Source organism: Lytechinus pictus, chromosome 3, assembly GCF_037042905.1.
Source record: "Lytechinus pictus isolate F3 Inbred chromosome 3, Lp3.0, whole genome shotgun sequence".
NCBI classification, from domain to species: Eukaryota; Metazoa; Echinodermata; class Echinoidea; order Temnopleuroida; family Toxopneustidae; genus Lytechinus; species Lytechinus pictus.
Window position 1 is genome coordinate 25,597,077 of NC_087247.1, and position 27,182 is coordinate 25,624,258.

Sequence of the window (27,182 nt, forward strand, 5' to 3'; positions counted from 1 at the left end):
TTACAAATTTAGAATGATAAGATAAATTTTTGGCTAAAGGGGTAATTACCCTCTGCTAGTGAATTTGACTAAATGCCCAGTCGATATTCAGCCATATGTTCTGATCATTTCTTAAAGGAGTGCTTCAACCCGACAGGTCAGACTTCTTCTATTTGCTTAGATACTGTTCCAATAGTGTTCAGCTTTCAGCAATATCTTTTATCCCTTATTCTCCCGGGGGGGGGGGGGGTGGCCATAATGGCCCCCCCTCGACAATTTTCGCGATATATCTGCTGCGCAAAATTTTTTGACCTCGCCGCTCACTGACTTTTTACTTTCAAGTCTCGCGCAAATTTTGAGATCAAATTTGTGACGCCCGGGTACGCGGTTAGGACATTACGCAACATTATGTAAGTGCATGTCAGACCCAAAATTGCTCATAAACGTGATTTCATGTACAAATCCAATGCAAATTGTGAATTTAGCAAAAATTCATAAATGTATCATTATTTCTACTTTTACTGATTAAACTTTATTACTTTTGCCTTGTTTATGATAAAAAAAACAATAAAAAAAACAAAAACTAAAAAAACAAAGAAATACATAAGAAATTAAAAAACAAATAAAATACATAAGAAATCGGTCTTGGTACCAGAATTTTTTTCATTCACAATTGTTAGGAATGCTATAAAGAATATTTTCACCAAAAAATAGCATTCTAGGAGCTTTATTTAGTGAATCAGAGCAAAAAGTATGATTTCATGAATAAATTAGCATAATTAATTCATATAAAATAAAAATATATGAATTCAGTGAAATTTACCAATGCAACTGCGTAGATTACGTCATTCTCTACCATCATGCAAACTTTCGTTGTGATCGCGCAATCCGCGGCTGAGACCCCGGGAATGACAAGAATAAAAATACCCCGGGAGATTTAGGGTTAAAATGTAGATGCAATGCCTTATTATGCTTTCAAAATTAAACTTGCTAAAACTTATTGAACTAATCGTAGATTGAAACCAATGAAAGCCAACAGCATAGTACACCGCTGTGTGTACTGGCACTGTGGGATCTGTAGCTATATGTACAATCTTCAAGCACTAGTGGAGCAACTGTGAATATGATGAGAGCTGGTAGCATCATTGACCCTTCAAGTTCATCTTGTAGAGACCAAATTTCTTCAAAGTCAAGAAAAACTGAAACAACATCTACAGTCAAAGGAGGACTGAAGTGAGCTCTGATTTGAGGATTTTGCTGAGCTTTATCAATTGATAAAGCTTAGAAAAATCCTGTAGTCATGGTAGGTTGCCTGGCATTTCAATGGGCATGTTACCCATAGTATCTAGACTGTAGGCATGATAGGTTGCCTGGTATTTCAGCAGGCTGGGTTGTCATAGTAGACTATAGGTTAGCAGGTGTTTAGGATTGCAGTTTCTTTGTCACATATTTCTGATTGGTGTGCTGGCAAGAAAAGTTAAACCAGCTCACTCTAACTTTTGATTTTGGAGGACTCTGATTTGGGGTGTTTTCCTAACCAAGGAAAAGGGTGTGTGCCACTCGACCCAGTGCAGGCAGGTTGCTCTCTTCTGAATGCAGAATTGTAAGTAATGTTTATTTTATATATTTTAAGTGTTTATGCCATTTGTTTCCAGAAAGAAAGATAGATTTACATATATTCTGCTCATTTTGTCACCAAATGACATATATTTCTTAGTTTACTCCATTCTTCAAAGTGAATATAGTTACTCTTACTACAATGAACAGAGTTGTATTTTGCTATTTAAAGTCATACAATTCTGTGTCATTGGTAGAAAGCCTTGTTTTGCAAATTATGAATATTTTACGTGATACCTCCGGTGAAAGAAATGTATTTTGCAAGTCTGTTAGAGTCAATGGTCTATATTTGATCTATGATTCAGAGAGAGATAATCATGCCTCGTCTTCTTCAACCATCGGCATACTTGTTCTTCGTCATAACCGTCCATCTTCGTAGTCGTCTTGGATCGTCGATCTTTTCCATCTTTGAAGTCCACATTTATACCGATTGAGGTTTGATGGAATAGTTGATCAACTTTCCAGGACTTTCGGAAACATAATTTTAAAGGCCTATTTTTAGATCGATCTACTACCATAAACTTGGAAAATCGATGCTTATCCTCCTTCTCTTATGCATATATTTTATAATTTCTATATGCAAAGATTTATTGAATATTCATTTGCCAATACATTTATGTTCTCAACGAAATGATGATAATGACTTATTATATTTTGTGACATTAAATTGATCACTTAATTTATATCTTGATTATCCTTTCGTCTTTTATTCAGGGTGGTTAAGTATCCTATAGATGAATAAGTTAATTAGAGCAGTTTCGCTCGTGACATCAACCATCTTCTCAAACAAGTGTTCAGATATACACACAAAGAAATAAAGAGGAGCAGCATGGGAGGCAGTACAAACGTCTTTACAGCATAAGTTTGGGCACAAGTGGACTCTTCCATAAATCAAAGAAAAGTAAAAGAAGATAAGGTGTGTCGCGAAAAGAGAATACAGCGAGTGGAGGAAGAACACCCAAAAAACAGGGGTCGGGCCTCCTCCACCACTAAGCAAATCAACAATTTTGATACAAGAGATTGTGCCTACAGATTTTGTTCAACTTGCAAACCCATTTGATGTCGATTTCGGCTACAATAACCAAGCCATCAATGCCTTAGATTTCCTAGCCAGAGGAAGAGCAAGAGAGGATGATGAAGTCAACAATATCAATGAAGTTGAGCATGAAATCAAGTGAGTTAAAAACTCTTTCTTATTAGAATTATAAAGTGTTTTAGCTTATCGGCTAAGTTAGCAACCGTTTGATAATTTGGGCCAATGTGACCAACATCTTGCCATGATTGCAGGGACCATTCGATCCACAGTAAATAGGAGTACGGGATTCACACCCAATCAGATTATGTTGGGTCACAAACCTATCAGCCTGCAGAGCTTGTCTTTCCCCTTCCTCCATCTGTGCCTGACATGACATTTGATGATTACTATGCCAAACTAGCAGAAAATATTAAAGCACATGATACCGCTCGTGCAACACTTCGCTCTACACAAAGACGGATGAAGAAAGACTACGATGTAAGGGTACACCTAAATCGATTTGAGGAGGGAGATCGGGTCTATCTCTTAGATTCTGGAACCCCAAGAAGTTGCTGTCCCCTTGGAAGGGTCAAGCAATAATCTACAAGTGATGTACTATCTGTACCAAGTCATATATTACAAAATATTACATGACCTATATAGATACTAATGCGCGATTGGTCAGCATACCGTCACGTGACCTTCGTAACAAGGATGATTATCGGTATCTTTCCCAACATGACGTAAAATACATCATACCTCGGAATATGACGCTGTGATTACGTCATACCTCGTGCGTTATATTCCCAGGTATGACGTCACATGAGCATATTTGCGCCGCATTCGCGCAGCGCGAAATTTGAAGAAACAAAATTTTGTTCGTCAAAATGGCTGATTCAGCGAGTCGATTCGCATCGCTTGGTGAGGAACAATTGGAGGAAATCATTGATCAAAAAGATGCCCGTTCAACTAAAAGGGTTATCACTTTGGCGGAGAATGTTCTCAAAGCTTACTGTGAACACAAAGGATTTACAATTCAAGAAACAATCACATCAACTGAGCTGAGCAATTTTCTTCGATCGTTTTATGCGGAGGTGCGTAGATCAAACGGTGAACTGTACAGTAAACGTTTGATGATAACGCTACGATATGGACTGCAGAGACATTTCAGCAAATTTGGTTTCAACATCGTGAATGACCCGGAATTCAGAGAAGCAAATGACATGTTTCATGCTGTTCTTGTAAAGCTGAAGAAGGAAGGAAAAGGATCTGTTGATCACAAGGAGCCGATCACAAAAGATGATTTTTTGAAAATTAAATCATCGACAGTAACTGATGTGAACACACCGAAAGGACTTCAAAACAAAGTTTTCATGGACATTATGATGCATCTGTGCAATCGTGGGAGAGAAAACTTGCGGAATTTTTCTGAGAAAGATTTTGTCGTTGTAAAGGATTCAACAAATGAGAAATATGTCTACCTCGCCACTGATAAATTAACTAAAGATCACCGTGGAGAATCACTGGACGACTCACGCAGTCAACAAGGAAGGATGTATCAAACCCATAAACCGGACTGTCGCGTTAAAACGTTTGAACTGTATGTTTCTCATCTTAATCCTGCATGTGAGGATTTTTTTCAGCGTCCGAAGATAAGTGGGGAAAGAAATCAACAAGTGTGGTACTATAATTCTCCCGCAGGCAAGAATACTTTGGGTGATAAAATGAAGAAAATATCACTTGAAGCCCACACATCAAAGGTGTACATCCACGTCCTGGATGCGAGTGGATTTGAAGCGAGACACATCATGTCCGTATCCGGACACAAGTCGGAAAGTAGTATCAAACACTACTCTTATGTTGATGAAGCTAAAAAAAGATGCATGAGCAGATGCCTGTCATCTATGGGTGATGGAACAGCTGGTCCATCGACACAGACGAGGCCTACAGCACCGTCCACTTCTCGCATTCATCCTAGTACTACTACTAGGCCTACTAGTCCAGGAACAGGTCCAGGACCAGGACAAAATCCTACAGCTCTCATGCCAGCAGCAAACACCGAAGATGCATCGTCACAAAGTTCACAGTCTGTCTTCACCTCAAATAAATGTTGTCTTGAACAAATTAGCCTTGGACAAGCGGCAGTACAATTTTTACAATTGTACGGTCAATTTTTACAACTAACATTTGACTATAAATCTATACAACGGAATCTAGATAGAGACTAGACGTATTCAGCATCGTGTTTACTTTTAAAGCGTTGGAATTTTAGTGTGTTCAACTTGTTGGTGTTTGGAAATATTTTACAATTGGATTTTATCACGTTTTTTCGGATTTCTTAACATCTAGTGCACTGGAACTACAATATTGGTGAGTCAGTACAATTTTCTACCTATCTTGTAATATGCATCTATACAGGTCATTGTAATATAACAGATATTGACTTTATCCTTCGGGAACAATATAACATTTCATTTCCCTTGGGTAGTTATATTTTAGTCTTGGGAACTATATTTTTCCTCAGCGCTACGCGCTTCGGAAAAATATAATATCCCTCGACAAAAATATAACTCCCTCGAGGATCTCAAATGTTATATTTCCCCTCTAGGCAGTCAATATCTGTATAGTGTTGACTCTTAACCACGACAGACTGAAAAAATGTACAGATCGGAGTGAGGTCTCCACATCTAACTCTTGGCGGGACATATACTGTTCCTGCAGGAAGCATGATGATGGTTCGCTCATGATCCAATGTGATGGGTGTGATGAATGGTTTCATGGTAACTGCGTCTGTGTGACAGAAGCTGAAAGTCTGCACATCTATAAATATTTTTGCCCCTTCTGTAGGCAGAAATAACACAATCCGTCAAGAGAAGAGGGCAAAATATGTTTGTTTTTTCTCTCTCATTTCACAGGAGCACCATGACACAATCCTGTGTTATCCCAATGGAGGCAGAGGAAATTCTTTTATTTGCTAGCTCTGGGGAGAGCAGGAAGAAGAGGAAGACCCCCAGCTAGCAGAGGATGCCCCCTAACAATTCTCCCAGGCTGGCGGTTCGTTCACCGACTAAAAGAAAAAGAACATGGGTGAGGCGCATGAAGAGGAGGAAGGTGGCAAAAATGAGGGCCATCATCAAGGATGTGCCCAAGCCTCTGGCCCCCATATAATAAAGGGCAGGGCCAACATTGTTGTGCCCCCCAAACAGGGCTGTAGGACGTGGCAGGGGTAGGGGCCTAGAAAACATTGTTGTGCCCACCCCCTAAAATATGGCTGTAAGACGAGGCAGGGGTAGGGGCCTAGAAAATTATTACCTGGTCGAAAAACCAACATTGTGCCAATTACCCCATGCCTCGCCTACAATACGCATTTCCACCCTGACAGGATCCAAGCCAAAAGAGAGGTATTAGGGGAACCTGGGAAACAGCCTGAGCAACCCGTCGACTTGGTCAGAGGAGTATTGAATTATTGGGACCCAGAGACTAACAAATCTCCAGACTTTGTCGACGAGTTGGTCAGGCTGCAGGGTGGAAGGAATGCCTGGAAGATAGCAATGGGTATTCACCCGAAACAAGCAAGTACATTTACCGAAAGGCATTGGCGGGCCCTTCTTCGGCACCTCAATAACCCGCAAGTTATTGGTTTGAGTGAAGTTGGGTTCGATTTCACAATGTCCCCGAAGAGTGGCCCAAACAGGAACAGCTGTTTTGGGCACTCGAGAATGGGTGCTAGTGCTGCAGAAGATGGGACGAGTGTTCATGCCATTAGCCACCGCCTAATTAGGAAAATTACATTCATTCAATGGGACTATGGCCCAGATGAGAGCCTGGTCAAGTGAGTTTCCAAATTGCTATTTTGGCCTGTCAGGACTCACCAGGTAGTTCTCCGACCCCCAGAAGACTGTTGTGAGGGAGATTCCCGAAGGAAGGCTCTTACTAGAAACAGATGCCCCATACCTTCCTTCTTGCCCAAGAATGTGGTTTAATGAACCAAAGTTCCTGGGCGATGTAGGCGGGTAGGTGGCAGGCCTTTGGGAGATTCCTCTGGTGCAGGAAAGTCAATCTATTTTAATTTTGATTGATTTATGGGAAAGCCTCCCTGTTTTATACTTGTAATTATGTAATTAGAGGGAAAATCACCCAAGCTTTGCATGACATTTGCAAAAGAGCGAACACAGGTTTTCTGTTTTAGAAAAAAATTAAAAAGGAATAAATAAATCAATTTAAGGCCCAGAGTGTCAGCATCAAATATATTAGTTAACTACCTAGGCTGATTACTCAACTATCACCATAGCTATATCGTACCTAAATTAAGAATCTGTGTTTTCAAAGTTATTACACTCCATACCTACACTTTTTTGCTTTAAACAGCAGGGGTTTGCTGGCAAAACCTGGAGCCCCTTTCATGTATAAGGGGGAACTGGGACTATTTTAGACTGAGAAGTCTGCCTGACGTACTGGGCTAGATTGTCCAGATTAAAATACACATCAAATTCTGTGAACGCCTCCATATAAATTTTAAATGGAAGTTGGTAATAACACGAGACGAAACATATATGCAAACTGTATATATATGTACTGTATAATTAAACATACCCAAGCTGCACTATTGTGAGTAATGCCATGTGTCAACATACTATTTCAGACTCCTTACCATGGACAAGTTGTATACTACAGATTTGCCCTCATATCTCCCGGCCACATCCCCTTTATATATATATATTTACATTTATATATATATATATGTATATATTTTACATAATAAGTAAAAGAGATTTATAGGGATAAATCTTGTCGGTCCGGAGGTGTGTAGTGAAATAGATTAGTATGTACGCAACAAAGATGGCTTGCCATACTTTAGGGCACACATATGTATGCACGTATCTCGCGCGCACGGCCAACCTCACACCACACGCTGATATGTGACGGCAGAACTGGGTTTGGACGTGGAATGGGAAGCACCTATATACCTACTAATCCTTTAATAGTTCCAGGTCCTTCTGGTTCTACGATCAAGCAAGTTGTAAAGTAAGTGAACATATTACCACTAGGGATTTCACAATCATGGCATAGGATTTCAAATCTCAGAGATCAATGTACAAGTGAAAGGATGTATCCTACTTTGACTGAAGTGATGAAGGGAATCTTGGTCACTCCTCATTCAAATGCATCTTGTGACAGATCATCAAGTGTTGTACAGAAGAATCATATTGCATTTTGTCCAAAATCGAGTGCAAAAACCTTGGAAGCCCTCATGCTTGAACACGATACCCCTTGCTTTCAAAGGGAATACAGCAAAAATATTATCAGAAGAGCTAAGGAAGCTACACATCTGTCACTCAGCAAAGCTGCCATGGGAGAAGGAGCAGCACTTATACTAACAAGTAAAAAGTAAGAGGAATATATCTTATAAATTGTAAATGCACATATTTTTTATTATATGTAACATAAATTTAGGTGAGAATAGAAGAAAGTTACCTGTATATTGATAAATAGGATAATTCCTCCTTGTTATTACTGCTTATGTACTTTTTAAAAAGAAATAAACAATACCCATCTTTGTTGAGACAATACTGAAGGCCCTAGCTTTACAGCTCCTTTTCATCTTGAAAATGAACACCTCTGAAGATGAGTCTTTATATATTGATACTATTACCTAAGCTCCATCATTGATGCTCACAGAAATAGTATGTACCTTACACCTTGCAAGACACAATTCCTCAGATTTTCGATTGAAATCAAGAGTGCAATCTTCATGTATGACAAATTGGTAGCTAAAGAGAGTCCAAAACTAAAATATCTCCTCACATATAAAATGAGCCAGGAACACATAGAATTCTTCTTCTGTGGCATGTGATCTCCGCTTGAATGCAATAACTATCCAACTGCGTATGAATTCAACAATTCCTGAAAGAAATAATCAACTGGAACCAAACAGAGGGCTTTGGAGGAAACTGCACCCCACAAGACAGCATGTCCGTTCGATACAAAGCAGTGGACAAAACAATGATACAGACTAAAGGCATGAAGATGCTGATTTACAACTCATCAGGAAGTATGATTTTTAAGTCAAAATCCTTTTAGTTCTGATCACAATTCGCGAACTTCAATCATTCCATACATAGCTGGATGCACCAAGAAAGAAGCATCTGAAAGCATAGAGCCCACCTTCTGCTGTCCATACCACAGGAGACTTTTAAAACATTAGTGACTTCTGGGGCCCATCTTTATAAAGAGTTGCGATTGATCTGATCATCGCAACTATGGAAAGCCAGCAAAGTCAACATATAAAATGCATGTTTGTTCAAAAAAAATGTCTAGATATGTAGGTACATGTATATCCATAAATTCATTGATTTCTTGACAATTTGGTGTGTTCTCCTTTGTTTACAAAGGACATTTTGCAAATTTCCTGTAGAAAAAATTATGACACTGATGGATTTCCATAGAGTAATGTTGATTGGATCAATCGTAACTCTTTGTGAGACTGGGCCCACAAGATTTTTTCTTTAGAAGCCATGGCTAAATTATTCAGTGCTGCATCATTTGCCAGGTACCCGTCACACATGGTCATGCCCATCATTTGAAAAAGCATAGGCTGGCCCTGATATGATGGGGCAGGGAGGGGCGCTGAGGGAACCTTGTCACAAATATCACGAATGTTAGATCACAATCTTTTAATTTCATTTTAAGCGTATTCATGCAGGCAGATTATATAGAACAAAACAGTCCTTTCAGTCAAAAAAATTTTTTGCCATGGTTAGTGACATCATAAATTGTGGCTCTGTTGATTTAATATTGGAAGGATTGCTGGATAGATGCATATTTTCAAAATGTGTTTGCATTATCTATCATTGCATTTGATTCAATCCGACTTCTCAATTTTCGCTGGCCAATTCTTTCAACACATTTGGAGTTTTTGATCTGAAAATGTTTTTTTTTAACGTAAATATTAATGTGCTATTTATAATGTTAGGTTTAATTTGTGTATACCTTATTTACTTTTGTTGTAATTGTATGTGATTTTAGATGTCATCATTCATAGGCCTTCTTAGGCTGGCCGTCGGCTGACGAAATGTGAAAATTTTCTAGGTGTAGCTGTGTGGGCATGCCATGCTGAGGGTAACCATTAAAAAAAAAAAAGTTTTATTCGGGGCTTCATTTTTAATCAAATTATTTTTATATTTTACAGGATTTAAAATAAAATGATGTAATTCATCGTGCCCCTTTCCATTCCTTGTTTTTCCCTGATTTACTTTCTTTAATTTTATTTCTTGGTCTTAAGGGTGAATGTCAGGCTGCCGGGGTGGAATTCAGCCGGAATCGCCAATGGAAGTGGATGTACTTGCAGTCGTGAGCTTGGCCGAGACTGAAGCCTTGCCCTGCAGTTTTTAATATTGTGTTACCGGAAGATCCAAGCCTTTGGCCTAGCACCAATGTACACAAGGGATGAGAAGAGGCTTCTTCTACAACAGCTGATGGCATTACCATTCCTGCCAGTAGGAGAAGTGGTCCCAGAGTTCTAACGACTTCGGCTTCAGAGCGACAGTCCCTTGATCGATGAGGTAATAAATCACAATTAAATGTATTTTAACTTCTTTAAGATGAAAATAGTATTAGGTACCATGAATCATATATTTTGAGAGTACATACAGGCATATCAAAGTTCATGACCTGGTTTTTTTTTGTGTAATTCAAAGTTTAAGAAGAATTGCTATTGAGTTGAACACAAAAATATAAATTTTCTTTTTTTCATTACTGTTTCTTCATGAAAATGGGCATGAAATTTTTTTAGAAGGTAAGGTAGAAGGTGTAACATTTGAAATTTCTCGGATCTGGGCAGCAACAGTGAGGATCATCTTCACTCCGCTGCTCTGGATTTTGGGGTTCTCCATATTACACCAGACGCAGACTCAGCCTATTCAACCCCTAACTTAAAGGACAAGTCCACCCCAACAAAAAGTTGATTTGAGTAAAAAGAGAAAAATCCAACTAGCATAACACTGAAAATTTCATCAAAATTGGATGTAAAATAAGAAAGTTATGACATTTTAAAGTTTCGCTTAATTTCACAAAACAGCTATATGCACACCCTGGCTGGTATGCAAATGAGGAGACTATGACGTCATCCACTCACTATTTCTTTTGTATTTCATTATATGAAATATGAAATATTCTAATTTTCTCACGATTAATTCCTCCCTGAACATGTGGAATTAGTATTGTTTAATACTATATGGTTCAGTCAAGTTGGTCCTTATTGTCAAATCTTTAAAAAATGAAATATTGTATAATTCAAACAATAAAAAACAAAATAAATAGTGAGTGATGGACATCATCGACTGACTCATCTAGTTGTGCATTTCACTGTTTTGTGAAAAATAAGCGAAACTTTAAAATGTCATAACTTTCTTATTTTACCTCCGATTTTGATGAAATTTTCAGCACTATGCTAGTTTGATTTTTCTCTCTTTATTCAAGTCAGCATTTTCCTGGGGTGGACTTGACCTTTAACTACATTTGGATGTCAGCCGGCGCCTACCATTCATGGCTCGAGTGTCATCAGCATAGTATATCTAAGTTTCCTTCTCCTGTCCTGTCTCTCTGACTCCGTTTCTGTCTTTCTCACTGTGTGTGTCTAACTTTCTTCTGAGAGTTCAAACTTAAGACGTAACGTTTTTCACTTTCTAATTCCATGAAGAGCCCACAAACTCTTCATTTGAAATTATATGTTTGAAGAGTAAATTAAGTTTCAATTGACTTTATTACATAAAAATGCATTCACTTGTTAATTAAAGATGACATGACATTTTAAAAGGTTTGATTGGATTTAGTAGCTACCAGAAGACATGCATAGCAAATCATTGTAACTATAAGAAGTAAGAAATATTTGAACTCATGATACACAATTATATTAATAATATTGACAATACTTCATTTTCTTTTTTTATCTTTCCAGCTCTTTGACTACCTAGGGTCAACGTGGATAACGAACCCAACCTGGCCAGTGCAAATCTGGTCAATGTATGGAAAGGCTATCAGGACCAACAACGACGCTGAAATGTTACAACCACAGACTCAACAGAAGAGCGGGAGGGAAGAGTATGAGCGTGTACCAGTTGTCGTCATTGCTCTTCAAGGAGTCACAGCTCGTGGATCTAACGGTGCGCATGGTGGACAGGCGTCTTATAACCCGCCATCAGAGTAGACAGACCAGGACAATGCAAGACCGTGTCTTCAGAGCCTGGGAGGAGCACTGAGACGGGGAGAGGACCACACAAGACCTTCTGACTGTCTGTGCACACAGCTATTGCCATGCACCAGCTTAGCCTTTTAGTATTTTAAGGTACAGGACAGGAGTTGCAGCAAACAATCATGAGAAACTTTGTAAAATTATGAAATCTTAGCTCAAATTGCAAATTTCTGAGCAATGACACATTTCTTTCTAATTTTATCTGATATCCCTTGTCATATTTTATAAATTATTACTATAATAATACTGCAGTTATACAATTTGCTTTCTCTTATGGGAACCTGCATTCCAGATATGTATAAATTGTGATTGATTTATTGAATGATACCAAATGATAAAGTTATAAGTGAGAATTTGAATTATTTATTAATATTGAATGTTAAAGATGACAAGTATAATCTACATTGAAAAAAAAAACCTTCATAAAAAGGTCACTTTTTTCCAAAGTTAAAGCACCTATACATGGTAAATTATCATACTAATTGCCATAAAAACTATGAGTAACCTCACATTTGATGTTCCTAGTTGTTTTACGGAACACCTTGTTGTCTATATTCTTCCCAGTTTATATTGTGCAGTTTGCTCTAGGAAAATATAGGGTGTTTGTGTTTTGGGGTATGGTTTTAAAATTAATTAAATAGTGTGTAATGATCATTATGTGAAACATATATTACGTATTTTACCAGTTTTTGCATTAACGTTATACTTAATTGTTGCTTTTGGAATATAAACGATATCAGTATGTCTCAGTTAAATGATCGTGAAAACAGTTTAAAATGTGTCAGTTGTAACAAGTTGAGAAATTTACCCTACGAGGTTATTTGTGGTTGGCACACATGAATCATTGCCTGTGCTTTTACAGCCTTTTTTTCTATAAAGAGGAAGTATTGCATAATCTTGACAAAGATTAATTAAAGTGAATCAGATATATTTTGAACCATGAAATTTGTTTTTACCATCCATTCTTAATTGGTAACATACTTTACATGTAACTTACATTACCGTTATTGTGCAACAACTGTTCTTAATTTGGCATCAGTTTGGTTAGTCAGTTGTGTTTTTTAAAGAAGTTTATATGCATCTTTGAAGAGCTTTATCCAGTTCAGTCAGCAAAAGTGGTTTTCAAGAGATTTATTCAAAACGGATGTATATCACTTGCTACAAAAAACAAACAAACAAGTTTGAACCATGTTGTGAATACAAAGTCTTCTGGCACCAAGAACGTTCTCATCATGACAACGATGAAGAGCATCCTTTGAGTGATGACCGACGATTTGAAGGAGAAGCCTGCTATCTTCAAATTACATGACTATACAAAGGGTGGCACAGATATCGTAGATCAACGGGCTCAGAGTTTCACGTGTAAGGTAAAATCTAATAGATGGACTATCGTTGCCATCAGATACCTCCTAGACACATGTCGCATCAATGCCATGACCACCTATGCACTGAACACAGGGAAGGACCCAAGGAAGATTGACTCCTTTGAGTTTGGCATGATCTTAGGAGAACAGATCACCAAGCCACACATAGAGGTACATTCTCTTCGCGGTTTGACAACGCCAGTGATGAAGAAGATCCAGAGAGTCCTTGGCAATGAACCGCTTGCTGTTCAACAACATGACCTCCATGATTTGCTGGAGCCTGTGGTTGAAAGTAGGTGACGCTGTAGATGCTGTCTGGAAGATTGCCATGGTGATGGATACAAGAGGATAAAAAAAGGGTCTGCCCAAGACCCAGCGGCAATGTCAGCTTTGTGGAGAAGCAGCATGCAAGTAGCATGTTGTACAAATCTGTATCAAGTGCTACCAAAAAGCAAACAGACTAAATTCTTACTAACAGACCAACTGCATGGACAGTGTTGAGGGCGCCATGAAACATTATGAATGTAGATGTATTATACATACTGTACTGTGATCCATTCCCCCCCTTTTGTTACACTTACTACTTCCCAAGATGATTTTAATTTTGAAAAACACATTTGCCTCACCTAGACACCTGATCTCTATGCAAAGCCTAACTCCCGGTATTTCCATCAGATAATCATTCCTTAACTATGTCAATTAATAACAACAAAGGATTTACTTGTGTCGACCAATGCTGTCATTGACAACAATGAACAAGTTTGCAGAAAAAGTTCAAGATTCGTTCCGCAGATGCAGGGGAGACTAAGGGCCGTGATCTGCTGCTTTGTCAACTCATCAACTAAGGATGAGCTCATCGCAAATTGCAGGAAGTTGAAGGACATTCCCATCTACAAAAGATTGATTTACATTAACGAGTACCTGACAACCTTGCGATACAAACTCATGTCATACACTACGGCTCTGCCAAATGTTAATGATGATAGAGTCAACAGCAAGAACATTCCAATACTGAAAGAGAAGACATGTTTATACTGGTATTTAGGGTTCTGAGAGGAATTTCATTATGTAGCCATTTTAACACAGGAAGATCTTCTCTCCTTGACACTTATATTCTAACAAGTCATAACAATGCATTCCCTCTTTAACTCTACTGCATGAAGTGACATGAAAAACATGGCTGCCCTCACCAAACTGGTGATAAATTAATTTTGCTGATGTTACTGTTAGCCATTCACTTGCTCTTACAGTTGATTTCTCTTGCTTTTGAATGTTAAAATGTTGAACTTTTTTTGTTTTAATTGTTACTTTTATCTTTTTACTGTTGTTATATTGTATGTCAGATTCATGGAAGAACAGAGTAATTATGTTAATGACTCTGAAACAGGCAATCCTTTCGATTATATCATCTATTCAACATACTTGCAATTCATTTTGTTTATTTCTATTGATGCCATCTATGTTATTTATATATATTCATGTATTGTGTTTTATAATAATCAGAAAATAAATAAATAAACATAAACAAACAATAATTCTGTTCATGCTGCCATGATTACTTTCTCTTGTTAGCTTGCTCTGAAGGACTAGAGGGCCCACCCACTCATCTCACCCCACTCTAAGGTCCGTATTCTGAAATTATGGGAAGCCAAAAGTGTCAAAATTTTGTATTAAGTTGTATGTTTCTTATATTTACTGTGCTCTATCCTGATTCATCAATGGTGAAGACGATCATCTATTTATACTTCCGAGATGATCATCTATTTATACTTCCTAGACAAATATGAATGATTTGAGATCCAAATGAGCTGAAATATAATATCTCTACTTTTAATGATTTATGTAACAATTGGCTTTCCATACTTAAATCACAATTTTAAACCTGAGTTTAAGTTAAACCCGACTTCAGAATACGGGCCTTAGTCTGTTGGTGCACGTTACATTATAACTACAGGCTAACTATGGCCATTACTTAATACACAATACTGGCAAATTCATGGATTGGAGCAACAGGAATTGTGAGGGGTGTGTGTGTAATTTCACAGCCCTTAGGTTGTCATCTTAATTGTATTTATTGTATTGTTGTATCCTCATACAGCCTGAAGGATCATTGATAAACTGGAACTTGAAACTGGTTTCTTCACTAGTGCACTCCTAAATAGCTAATGATTTATATCAGGAAATTGTCATCAGACAATGTCACATACATTTGAGTATCGTTGGATGTGTAGGGTACAATATGATCGCAACAAGGGTGCATCCCTAAAAAATGGCTGTAGATATTATTATTTTCACTGTCGTCTTTCTCTCATTCAGGTCTTAACTTGATATATAATTTGACCATATTTGAAATAATTGGGGTCCCATAGCTACATTATGTTGAAATAAGTTAATAAGTTATTAAGTACATTATATACAAAGTACTGATTGAATGATAAATACGATTAAACTCTTGAAGTTAACATTATTTACAGAATCCTAGGAATGATCTGAAGAACCCTCTATTCCCTTGTGGAGCAGACTCTGAGTTTGATGTGGAAGGTGTCTCTTCGCCCTCTGGGGTTTGTCTAGAACTTGTTGAGGGTCCATCTTGCTTGGCTGTTAATAAAATTAAAAAAACATGGATGATTATACTAGTTGTTACAAATGTAAACTGGTGATATTTTTAATATGATTATACAATGCCATGATTAAAAAAACAAATTCTCAAATTCTCAAATATATGTGTTCGAGACACCTTACAAAAATGTAACCACCATCACCATCTTCATCATCCCCATCATCAATTCCCATCACTATCACCATAACAACCACTACTGCTACAATTATCATCTTCACCATATTGCCACAACCACTCTCACAAATATAGCAATCATTCAACACCAATTATGTACACTGATATGAAAGATTTGTAAGATTTTATTCACTCTTTCAACCAACTTTCAGGGTACAAACATAATGTAAATAATATACAAAACTTATATGAAACACGTAAGTATGTTTCATGCATACATAAATACCAACACAAAAACACTACTGTCCATTTACACAACAGAAAGGTCTGGTCGTTTCACTTGCCTGCCACTTTCAGTGCAAATTGCAAGAACAGTACACATGTTTTTCAAAAATATTACTTTTCATTGGTTTGTGACAAAATTCAAACATAACGAGGTGAGTAAATATTAAAGAGTTGAGGTTAAAAACGTAACTAATTTCAAATGGACACCTGTTTTTCTAGCATTAAAATGCTTTTCCATGAGCAAAACACTTGGGATTTTCAAAGCTTGTTGTGAACTTTGTGGTAATAATTGATTTCTCTTTCTAGGGACAGACAAACAAGTAGTGGATTTTGCCTCTCAAGTCAAAAGATGGACAGAGTGTACACTGTATTTCACGAGGTGTGTTAGCATCATAACAGGTAGTGCCTGTGATCTACATCTGATATTTGAAAGCAAGACAGCACCTTTTTTATATAAGGTCTCTTAACAATTTTTTATATTCATGGTAACCTTTAAATATCCTGTAATTTCTGCAAATACAACTTGACCACGAAGCTGCATTCCAATCCTGAAAAGATCTTTTTAAATGAATTTGACCATATTCACAACAATCTTTATGTCCAGACAATTACATTGTTCAAGCCAAACATTAGATAGGCTAAATTGATGCATGACAGATTATCAGTTTGAAGTAATCCTCACAAGATCACATCCCCATATCACAAGCTACAGTGTAACATCTGCAAGTATGTAAATTAAACAATTATTACCTTGAAATTCTTCTGCTTCTGGACATGATATCAGTCCTCTCCTCCATAGATTCAGGATAGAAGCTGCAATGATATCTGCATTGTTTCTTTGGTAACCTCCGGATGTCACCATGACGATCGGAATGGGTTTAGGTCGGTCGCGTGCAAATTCAAACACCATCATATCGCGTCTGATTATTCCCTGGAATTAAACAAAAGAGTCAAAGTTCTCAGATTTGGTCAAAAAAGTGTTCCTACACAACAAATATTCAATTAACTGCTCGTCAAAAAAGCACAATGTTACCGTAAGAGTGTGGCAAGCTGCACTCAAACAAAATGACTGCGGAACCCTGTACATAATTTTTAATTAACGAATTATAATTAGTCAAATACCTCATTTTTATATGAAACTCACTTAATAACTGATCTCAGATACCGTTTCTGAGATAGTGTAGTGGACATCACAAAGTATTGTGTGAAATGTTCTACTGCTGTGGACAGGGGAACTTCAATCAAATGATCACATCATAACACACATACCTGAGGAGATATAGATAGAGCTCCAAGTGGGTCTCCTTCTAGGGAATCTGTACCAGCATTGTAGACCAGTATGTCAGGTTCAAACTCATTCAATGCTGCTTCTAGGTTACTGTAGGGATAAAACATGTATACCACAGAAGTTATACGGCAACAATTTTATTTACTTTCAATCAGGGTCAGATCCAGGATTTTCAAAAGGGGGGGGGGGAACGTTATTTTCCAGATGAAAATTTGACAAGCCCCCCCCCCCCCCCCTCCAAAAAAAGAAGGTCCTCATTTTCAAGAGGTGGGGGGGGGCACACTTGAGTAAAAATTGTATATTTAAAATACAAATTTTGATTATGTCTCTCAAAGGGGGGGGGGTGCACGGGGCCGGCTGTGCCCCCCCCCCCTGGATTCGCCACTGCTTTCAATCCAATACTGGCTAATGACTTTTCAACAAGCATCTCATTGAGATCTTAGTATAAAAACGTTGTTTCTTGAATTAATTTTGATAGAAGAGAATTCATAGTTTCTCTGGAACAATGGTACAGGAAAAGATTTTTTTTAAAGACGGACTATCTGTGTAAATGTTGAAAATTGCATATTTGTTATTAATTCAACAACAATAATTATTACTTTTATCCTTTGTTGTTAAACCAGAGAACTATACTTCGACCTCTAGGAAGAACAGAGCCATGTTACCAATGGCTATGAATAGAGTGATTCTTCAATTACTTTTTTCAGTGTTTATATATTCATTTTTAAACTATTTTATTTGTGCAATGTATTTTGTTCTGATATTTATACGGTAAATAAAAACCAAACCAAACAAAACAAATGCTGAGAGTGCAACATAACATTTTTTAACATCTTTTACTAATCTTCATTTTCAATGGTACAAAGAGGAAAACACTATCTAAAACTGATTAGAAGACCAATTGACATTATCACTGCCTAAAAATCAGTGTAAAAATATTCAGATGTAAATGAACCAACCTTGCTACCAATGTCATATACTGCTCATCAGCGATGAAATAATTCACTTCTACCTTTCGACTGATGCCTCCTGTGAAGGAAAATTGAACAAAATATGAAATCGACTCTACATGTATGCACATAAACATGGTGAACAATGTTCTTGCAGAGAATTTGAAAAATACTAAAGATATTAAAGATAAAAAGCAAATTTCTTCATAGTGCGAACAATAATATTGGTATAGAAAATTGAAAAAAGGGAATCATGGAACACGGCACCTTGAAGATGATACATATAACAAATGTTGATGCTTATTTGTAGCAAATGACCCTGTGCCTTCCCCCTTTGCAGTAACTGAGATTCTAGAACACACATTCCTTCGCCAAGTCTTATTCACCATAAGAGCACTGCTCTTTCCCCAGTACAGCAGTGGATATACAAGTATTTCTGGGCCCTGTCTTACAAAGAGTTACGACTGATCCAATCAACCACAACTATAGAAAGCCAGCAACGTCAACATCTAAAATGCAGGTCTGTTCAAAATATTTTGATATGGTGTATATTCATACATTCACTGTTTTCTGGACAAATCAGTATGCTTCTCTTTGTTTTCAAAGAACAGTGAGCAAACTTCCTAAAGAAAAAATTATGACAATGATAGATTTCAATATACTTGAGGTTGATCGGATCAATCGTAACTCTTTGTAAGACGGGGCCCTGAAGTAACAATGAATAGGTTCTTACTTTTTGCAAATCCATCCCGAGGGTATATATGCCTGTTGTAGACATCCAGTATATAGACCGACTCTTTGTCTTGCATGAAGTCCCTCTCGTGGCCGTTGCCTTGATGCGCATCCAGGTCCAGGATCATGGCCTTCTGGATGGTACCTTGATGGAAGAGGAAGCGAAGAGCCAAGGTGATGTCAGCGTAAGCACAGAATCCCCCTCCTTGCTTACTGGAACAATGATGGAAGCCACCACCTATATTGATAGCCCATCCCCTCTCCATGGCTAGTTTGGCAGCCTGTAGATGAAATGATAACATTGACAAATGATAAATAGGTACAAGATATTCACAAAGGATTAGCCTTAGGCGATGTTAGCAAAGACACAGAAGACATCTCCATGTTTGCCAGAACGGTGACTAAAATCATGTCCAATATCGACTGCTCAACATCATCCCATGGCTAGTTTAGCAGTCTGTATATGAGAGATTATATTTAAAGCCTGTCTTTAGCTTTGATAAAGGATTAGTAATATGAACTATACTCAAGCATCATAGAACATTACAGTAGCACAAAAGCACAGAAGTAATTTTTTAACCAACTTGCTGTTAAATATGGCATTTTGAGGTGCCATTGGAATTTCAATTTAAATCTAGTATCATCTCTCAGTAATGTTTCTATTTTCATTTCAAATAGCCGTTTGAACACATACATTACGTATTTAGTTACATGTAATTGGATATTGGAACGCTGCTGACAAAGATAAATGTACATGTATATCCTGAAATTTTCAGCCGATTCCATGCTTAAGAAGGTGTTCTATATAAACAAAGACAAAAATATGCAGATATTCTTTTTTGATCAGTCACCAGATCAAATTAAAATCTGATGTAAAATTGGTAAATTTATCCAATAAAACACATTTTTTAGTCCATATCCTTCAAATCACAACTGTTTTGGGGTAAAAACATTCATATAGAATATAGAATAGTGACATTTTTGTTGGGATTTACCAAAGCTATAAATAATAGGCTTTAAGAGTATAAAATTGATAGATGCAAAGTGTGTATTTATGAAGTACATATACTATTGTATTCACATGAAATGTTAGTAGAAGCTTATAAAGACCCGGGGGGGGGGGGGGGGGCACTCAGTATATAATGCATAGTGGGTATGTGCCGCGGAGGGGACCCCCATTTTTACACTCAAATTTCCGTTCCAAAGCATAGCATTTTCTTCTTATCAAAAAAAAATCTGCTCCAAAGCTTCGCATATGTTCCGTTACGCCGTTCTGGCGGCATTGATCTGCTACAATGAGCCACAATTTTGGTGAAAAGCGGCCGCAAAGCGCTGTCCGACCATCGCCTCTGCGCTAGCGCACCCGGCGCCCATGCCGCCGGGCTTGCTGCATGCACAGGTATGCCCATTCCATAGGGATGCATACAAACTCATACGCAGGCGACCCGTTCCAAGGACCCCCGTTTTCACAAACATTTGTAGTTCCGAAGCACGTTCCGAGGACCCTCCTTTTTACAATAAGCCTGCTCCAAAGCCCTCGTTTTTTGTCTCGCCCGCGGCACATACAATGTACCTACTACTTTTTTGGTCGAGTACCCCCCCCCCCCCCCCCCCCCGGATAAAGACCTCCCCCTTTTCATTTCTTTTCAAGAAACAAATTTCAAAGTTGAATCAAAGGGCATATCGAATGTTCCAAAAATAGAATCATCTTCCTTGCTTGCTAGAACATCGATAAAAGCCAAGGCTAATGTTGAGTGCTAAACCTCTCTCCATGGCTTGTTTTGCATCCTAAGTGTAAAAATAGAATAATCCTAATAAAATCATAGAGCTTTTCATATTAGCCTTTAATAAATGTGATGCTAGTATATAGGGACAGAAGACTTTCCTCCATCAGTGGTGACAGCCACTTCTTTTTTTCACTCCATACTTCCTACCTAGAGTTTAGTTTGGCAGCCTGCCTTGGAGTAAGTACAGTAGGAGAATATTAGCTTGATAGATGACACAGCTTTTATAGGAAGCATATGACTAGGGGAAAGTGATGCCAAAATAAGCACTAAAATGGCCGTTCATTACTGTTCTATAAAAATAGCTATGGAAGCCAATTTTCCTGTTTTTTCTCTGCCCTTTCTAGTTAGTTGGGAATGAAGCATGCTGGCATCACTTAAAAATTAATGCACAGTGAAGCTCTTTGTTTACAAAAGTGATGGAAACTACTTATATTATTTTTGCTGCCAAATCTCATACCATGGCTAGCAGCCTGTCAATATTAGGTATGTATATTTTTAAAAATCTGACAAATCAAATGTTCTATTGAGAATCTAGGTCTCATTTTATGAATCTAATTACAAAATCATATTTTGGGAATAACATAAGGTGGTACAAACATAATTTTTTTTTGCAAAAAAACAAACAATGATCAAGCTATTCCAAGATGCAAAAAATATATAATAAACAATAAAGAAAAAATAACACCTGCGTAATTACTCGCACAAGTGAAGAAAAGCCAACACATTGATCACCTAACTCTTTCAACTCCATTTCTATCCAAAAATCCATGAACAGCACAATACATCATTGAATTAATCATGATTTGTTAAATCTAGGTCAGTGCTCAACACCAGATAGAATCATAACTAGATTTTAATTCGTCATGCGGACGAATTAGGTGGTCTGTCATGATTTTTCATTCATTGTCGGCTAATGTTGTATAAAATGAATCCCGGGAATGAATCATTCAGATATGATTGATAATCTTGATCATAGACATCAAAGGAATAAATTTTGATCATTGCTAAATGTGATTATAAATGTAGTGATGACAATCGTGATGATTATAATGATGGTGGTGATAATGCAATATGTTAAATACGAAATAAAGTTAGGAGCACGTAAAATGCCGGCTTAAAAACTCTCCAAAAATCTCAGACGATTTTACCGAAATTGGCTTTCCAAAATTGCGCAATGAAAGGCGCCTTAATTTTCACAGCAGCTAATTTTTAATCGACAGTTTGATGTTTTTCATGCAAAATTTTGTTAAAAATTCTTTGTACTATGAGCATTTTTTTTTTAAATTTCACCCACTGACATTTCACAATGTCAGTGGGTATTAATTTCACAGAATACTTGAAAATTCATAGGTGATACTTTTTTAAAGCTAAAATATCTTAAATATTTTTGTTCAAATTTTCTGCTACATTTCAATAGATTTTAATGAGAAGTTTCATAATGCTATAATTTCACAGCATTCACATCAAAACTCATCAGTGATGTATTGGATAAAAGAACCAGATTTTTTTGTAAATGTTTGCCAAATTTCTGAAAATTTTTTAACATTTCAAATAATATTTTCCGTCAAAAATTTTCAATATCCATTTATTTAATTGTGTATGACTTTGACATTTACTTGAAAATTCTTTCTTGATGATTTTTACTGAAAAAAGTCAGGTAAAAGATTCAAATACTGGCAATTTTCCCGCAAAATTTCGGGAACATGTGTAATTAACTAAATTGCACAATTTTTTCATTTCACAGAAGGCACCTGAAAATTTGTTATATGTTATATTAAGTAAAAATGAACAAACAGAAAAAATCCAGGAATTTCCGCAAAATGTCCGGAATGAAAATTTTCAACCCAATAGCGTTTAAATATTGCAGCGTTTACTAAAAAATACATAAATAATGTTTTACAATGTTAAAATTGCCCCTTAAAAAGTTCCGGCAAAATTACAAAAATTGTCCTACATAAAAAAATGCAAGGCAAGTGGGCTTGAAATTTTCAGGAAGACTGTACAATTGGTTAATAAAACATTTCTTTAAAGAATTTCGCAAAAATAACGTCCACAAAAAATTTGCAAAAATTTTAACACATCATAACACAGTGATGCTGTGGTCAAAAGTCAAAATTATTCCACGTTATTTGTAGAGAATTGTCTTCACTATATCATATCAAAATTTGGAAGAAATCTGACCAGTAATAACGAAGATACGGTCAAGTACGTTGACGTTTGTTGCGGAAATAAGTAATTTTCACTAATAACTTAAAATTGACGTAATTACAAAATCTCCAAATGAGATATTGAATATATAAAACAGTGAGAAAAAATTTGGGGTCAACGGACTCCCTGAAGAGCTACAGTGAATTTTATATAGGCATATTTTTGCCCATTTACGCGCGCGTAATGCAAATTTGAATGGACGCGCATTCCCGTATTATTGGTCGTAAGAGGCTGAATGAGGTACCAAATTAATCAGAAGATAATGGACAATGGAAAGACATGAAAGAAATGATGACTCGAAGATGCATAACGATGGTAGGTGCAAGAACGCGCACGCATACCTGTGCGCGCGCAAATTCTTGACATGCTCAAAATGACCAGAAACGTACCCAAACTTGACCACGGTCGATTTGGGGAAATTTAAAATTTTGACGCGCGCGTACGTGCGCGTCGTGACCTTTGCATGACCTCTGATGATATGTCCTGATGACCTGTCACCTGAACTTGATATGATGCAAATATGGATGATTTTTTATGATTAATTGCGATGATATGATCAATCATTTAATTTTACAAAATGGCGCCTAGATGACGTCATCATGATTTGATAACCTTGAAAAGTTTCGATTCCCATGTCCATAATGATGCCCATACATGACATGAAAATCAAGGAAATTGACATGCCCGATTTTGAGATAGAGGTGGACAAAGATTTGGCAATAAAAATAAAGAAAATTCTGACGAATATAATAGGTGATCTGTCATCTTAATGACAGACCACCTAAAAAGGACCAAAAAAAGAAGAAAAAAAAAAAGGGGGCCAGCGAGGTTTGAACCACCGAACCCTGGTATACCAGTCAGGTGTGTTATCCAGTTGGCCACAGTGTTTACGACAAGCACAGAGAGCAAAATAGGAAACATATTGTCAACTTGACATTGAATGTACATTCTTGCAATTCCAAATTGGCATGATGACAAAACTCTACAAATTCTAGTTTTGAGAATAGTACAAGCTTTAAAATGAAACAGTGGAGATATTGTCTAAAGGATACATTCTAAGCTAAAACATATTGAAAATTTGGCGAGAACAGACCAAGATTTACGGAATTAAAATCAATTTAAATGACTGTGGTGACATCATGAAACAGAAAACACTTGTTCTTAGTTCCGACGCCATTTTGATGACGTCACGATGTAATTAAGAGTCAAATGTGGCATGAAATCATATCTCCTATTCATACTCTATTCGAATATGAAAAGAAAAATTGGGGTCAACGGACTCCCTGAAGAGCTACAGTGAATTTTATATAGGCATATTTTTGCCCATTTACGCGCGCGTAATGCAAATTTGAATGGACGCGCATTCCCGTATTATTGGTCGTAAGAGGCTGAATGAGGTACCAAATTAATCAGAAGATAATGGACAATGGAAAGACATGAAAGAAATGATGACTCGAAGATGCATAACGATGGTAGGTGCAAGAACGCGCACGCATACCTGTGCGCGCGCAAATTCTTGACATGCTCAAAATGACCAGAAACGTACCCAAACTTGACCACGGTCGATTTGGGGAAATTTAAAATTTTGACGCGCGCGTACGTGCGCGTCGTGACCTTTGCATGACCTCTGATGATATGTCCTGATGACCTGTCACCTGAACTTGATATGATGCAAATATGGATGATTTTTTATGATTAATTGCGATGATATGATCAATCATTTAATTTTACCAAATGGCGCCTAGATGACGTCATCATGATTTGATAACCTTGAAAAGTTTCGATTCCCATGTCCATAATGATGCCCATACATGACATGAAAATCAAGGAAATTGACATGCCCGATTTTGAGATAGAGGTGGACAAAGATTTGGCAATAAAAATAAAGAAAATTCTGACGAATATAATAGGTGATCTGTCATCTTAATGACAGACCACCTAAAAATGCAGGTGGAACTATTGATTTTCACTTGGTGTAATTTTTACAATTATGTTGGCAATGTGCCTTTCAATTGGAAAAGTAATGTGATACAAATGCACATCATTGATAATATTATTATGTGGAAAAGCAGTTGTGGTATTAAAAACAAAATATTGTTTGGGCTCAATTAGCTGTTTATTGGCCAAATTTTTATTTTGTTTTATTTTCTTATTGCCCAGATTGAAAATAGCGGATCGAAAGTTATACTTACTAGTATGGATCCCCCTGTTTGTAATCTGAGCGGCCGTAACACCTTCTTTTGAACGATGTAGTTTGGAAGAAGAGCAACTGGAGGTACTTCGGTTATACCAGCTACAGAAATGCTCCACTGAAAAGAAACAAGGTAGAAAAATATCTACAATTTAGGGGAGGGTGTCTAATAAATCTTCAATAATGATAAATAGAATTCATATTTCTGTGCCATTAAGGACTGAGGGTAAAGCCTGCCACACATGCTTCTGTAACCCTTACAATTGGAGACATACAGATTTATTTCAATTCATATTCGTTCAATACAGGTAATATAATGAATGTATTCTAATATAAAATGTTATTGGTAAATTTTACAATATGATTTATATTGTCAAATTTCTTTATCCTACTTCTTACAAACCAAGACGTCACAAGACCAGAATGCGAACGACTGAAGAAATAAGCAAATTCATTATGTATTCTATGAATATTAATAAAGGAGAAAGCAAATCTACCCTGTATTCCTTATGCATGTGAATGTACATACTGGATTGTATCAAAGTATACAATAATGTATTACACAAACCATTCTAGCTTTCCAGCTGACAGAGCAATGTTCATGTACAAGTCATTGTATTATTCCCTCGCAATATACGTGGAACAAATGTATTGTAAATTTCGACAAGGGCTCTGCAATTATGGACACGTTGCAACACCTCACATACATGTATTAATACTTTATTATTATGATAAGACAACCGGGGGGCAGTATACACAAATTATTTATAGAGCATAAATTCTCCCAGGATGCATATTTTTCAAAGACCAACATAATAGCAGTGCATTTTGTCTAGTTGCCTTATCAAAATGCATCTTCATCTTCCCATTAGCTAATTTTTAGAGCCATTATTTGTTAACACACAAATCTAGGTTTTTTTCAGATTGCAGTTTTAAAATTGCCCAATTCAAACTGGCACTGATACATATAAATGTATAATGTTAAAAATAGGAGAGTCTACTTCAGCTCCCCCCTGAATATCTCCTGAATAATAAGCATATACTTTAAACACATACTTATATTATACAAAAAATAAATAATATACATGTATACATCGTATATGAAATATACTATGTAATAATATACATGTAAATCAAAATATGTTTTTATTATATCTGCAATAAATGTGTATGCATGTTATGGGTGGATCTGATGCCATTAAGTATTTGGAAGTGCTTCCCACCTTAAAAATTATGCAATTTCAAATTGAGGTGCCTCAGGGATCACGTACATGTGTAAACTGATATGGATGAAAAAAAAAACAACGTCTCGAATAATATCGCACTCTCAACGTGAACTAGTACACTTGGTGTATTGGCATGTTTTGGCCAATATACATGTAAATTGCTTATACGTGAGAAGAACTTCCCCAAGTGCGAGCCCCAGTGCAAATCAAAATTAGGTTATCATTTTGCAATAACACATTTGGATGAATAATGATATGTACACACCGAACATGCTAAAGCATACAGAATGTTCCCTTCGAGTGGCAGCTGGAGATACATACTCATGAATACATATGATACATGTAGGGGAACCACAATATTAAAGATTCTTGCTGCATTTATAGTTGTATTATTCGTTGTTGGTTTTATAGTAGAGAGCATCAGGTCAATTTGAGAGATTACTATCAACACTAATGGAAGATGTGATGTCTACCTATTTTACAAAAGAAAATGCAGGCTTCAGCCTCAGCTCATTCACCATAATAAATGTTTCATAATACTGTCTAAAATGATGAT

General features: G+C 36.8%; 2 protein-coding genes across 3 annotated transcripts in view; one reads left to right on the forward strand and one right to left on the reverse strand.

The window, feature by feature from the left end:
* The window catches only part of LOC129256432 (histone deacetylase 11-like), a 42,812-nt gene that overhangs the window by 4,060 nt on the left and 11,570 nt on the right, over positions 1 to 27,182 (reverse strand). The window contains exons 4-9 of one of the 2 annotated variants that reach the window (XM_064096697.1): positions 25,402 to 25,518; positions 19,216 to 19,495; positions 18,492 to 18,561; positions 17,514 to 17,622; positions 16,995 to 17,175; positions 15,698 to 15,823 (exon numbers count right to left, since the gene is read on the reverse strand). In XM_064096697.1, the coding sequence (XP_063952767.1) occupies positions 15,698 to 15,823; positions 16,995 to 17,175; positions 17,514 to 17,622; positions 18,492 to 18,561; positions 19,216 to 19,495; positions 25,402 to 25,518 (883 nt within the window). Of the gene's footprint in view, positions 1 to 11,355; positions 15,824 to 16,994; positions 17,176 to 17,513; positions 17,623 to 18,491; positions 18,562 to 19,215; positions 19,496 to 25,401; positions 25,519 to 27,182 lie in introns of those variants that run through there. The other variant, XM_054894639.2, reaches the window with a different exon arrangement.
* On the forward strand, positions 1,493 to 5,872 carry LOC135153558 (uncharacterized). Its single transcript, XM_064096698.1, has one exon. The coding sequence runs from the start codon at positions 3,499 to 3,501 to the stop codon at positions 4,837 to 4,839; it is 1,341 nt and encodes a 446-aa protein (XP_063952768.1). The 5' UTR covers positions 1,493 to 3,498; the 3' UTR covers positions 4,840 to 5,872.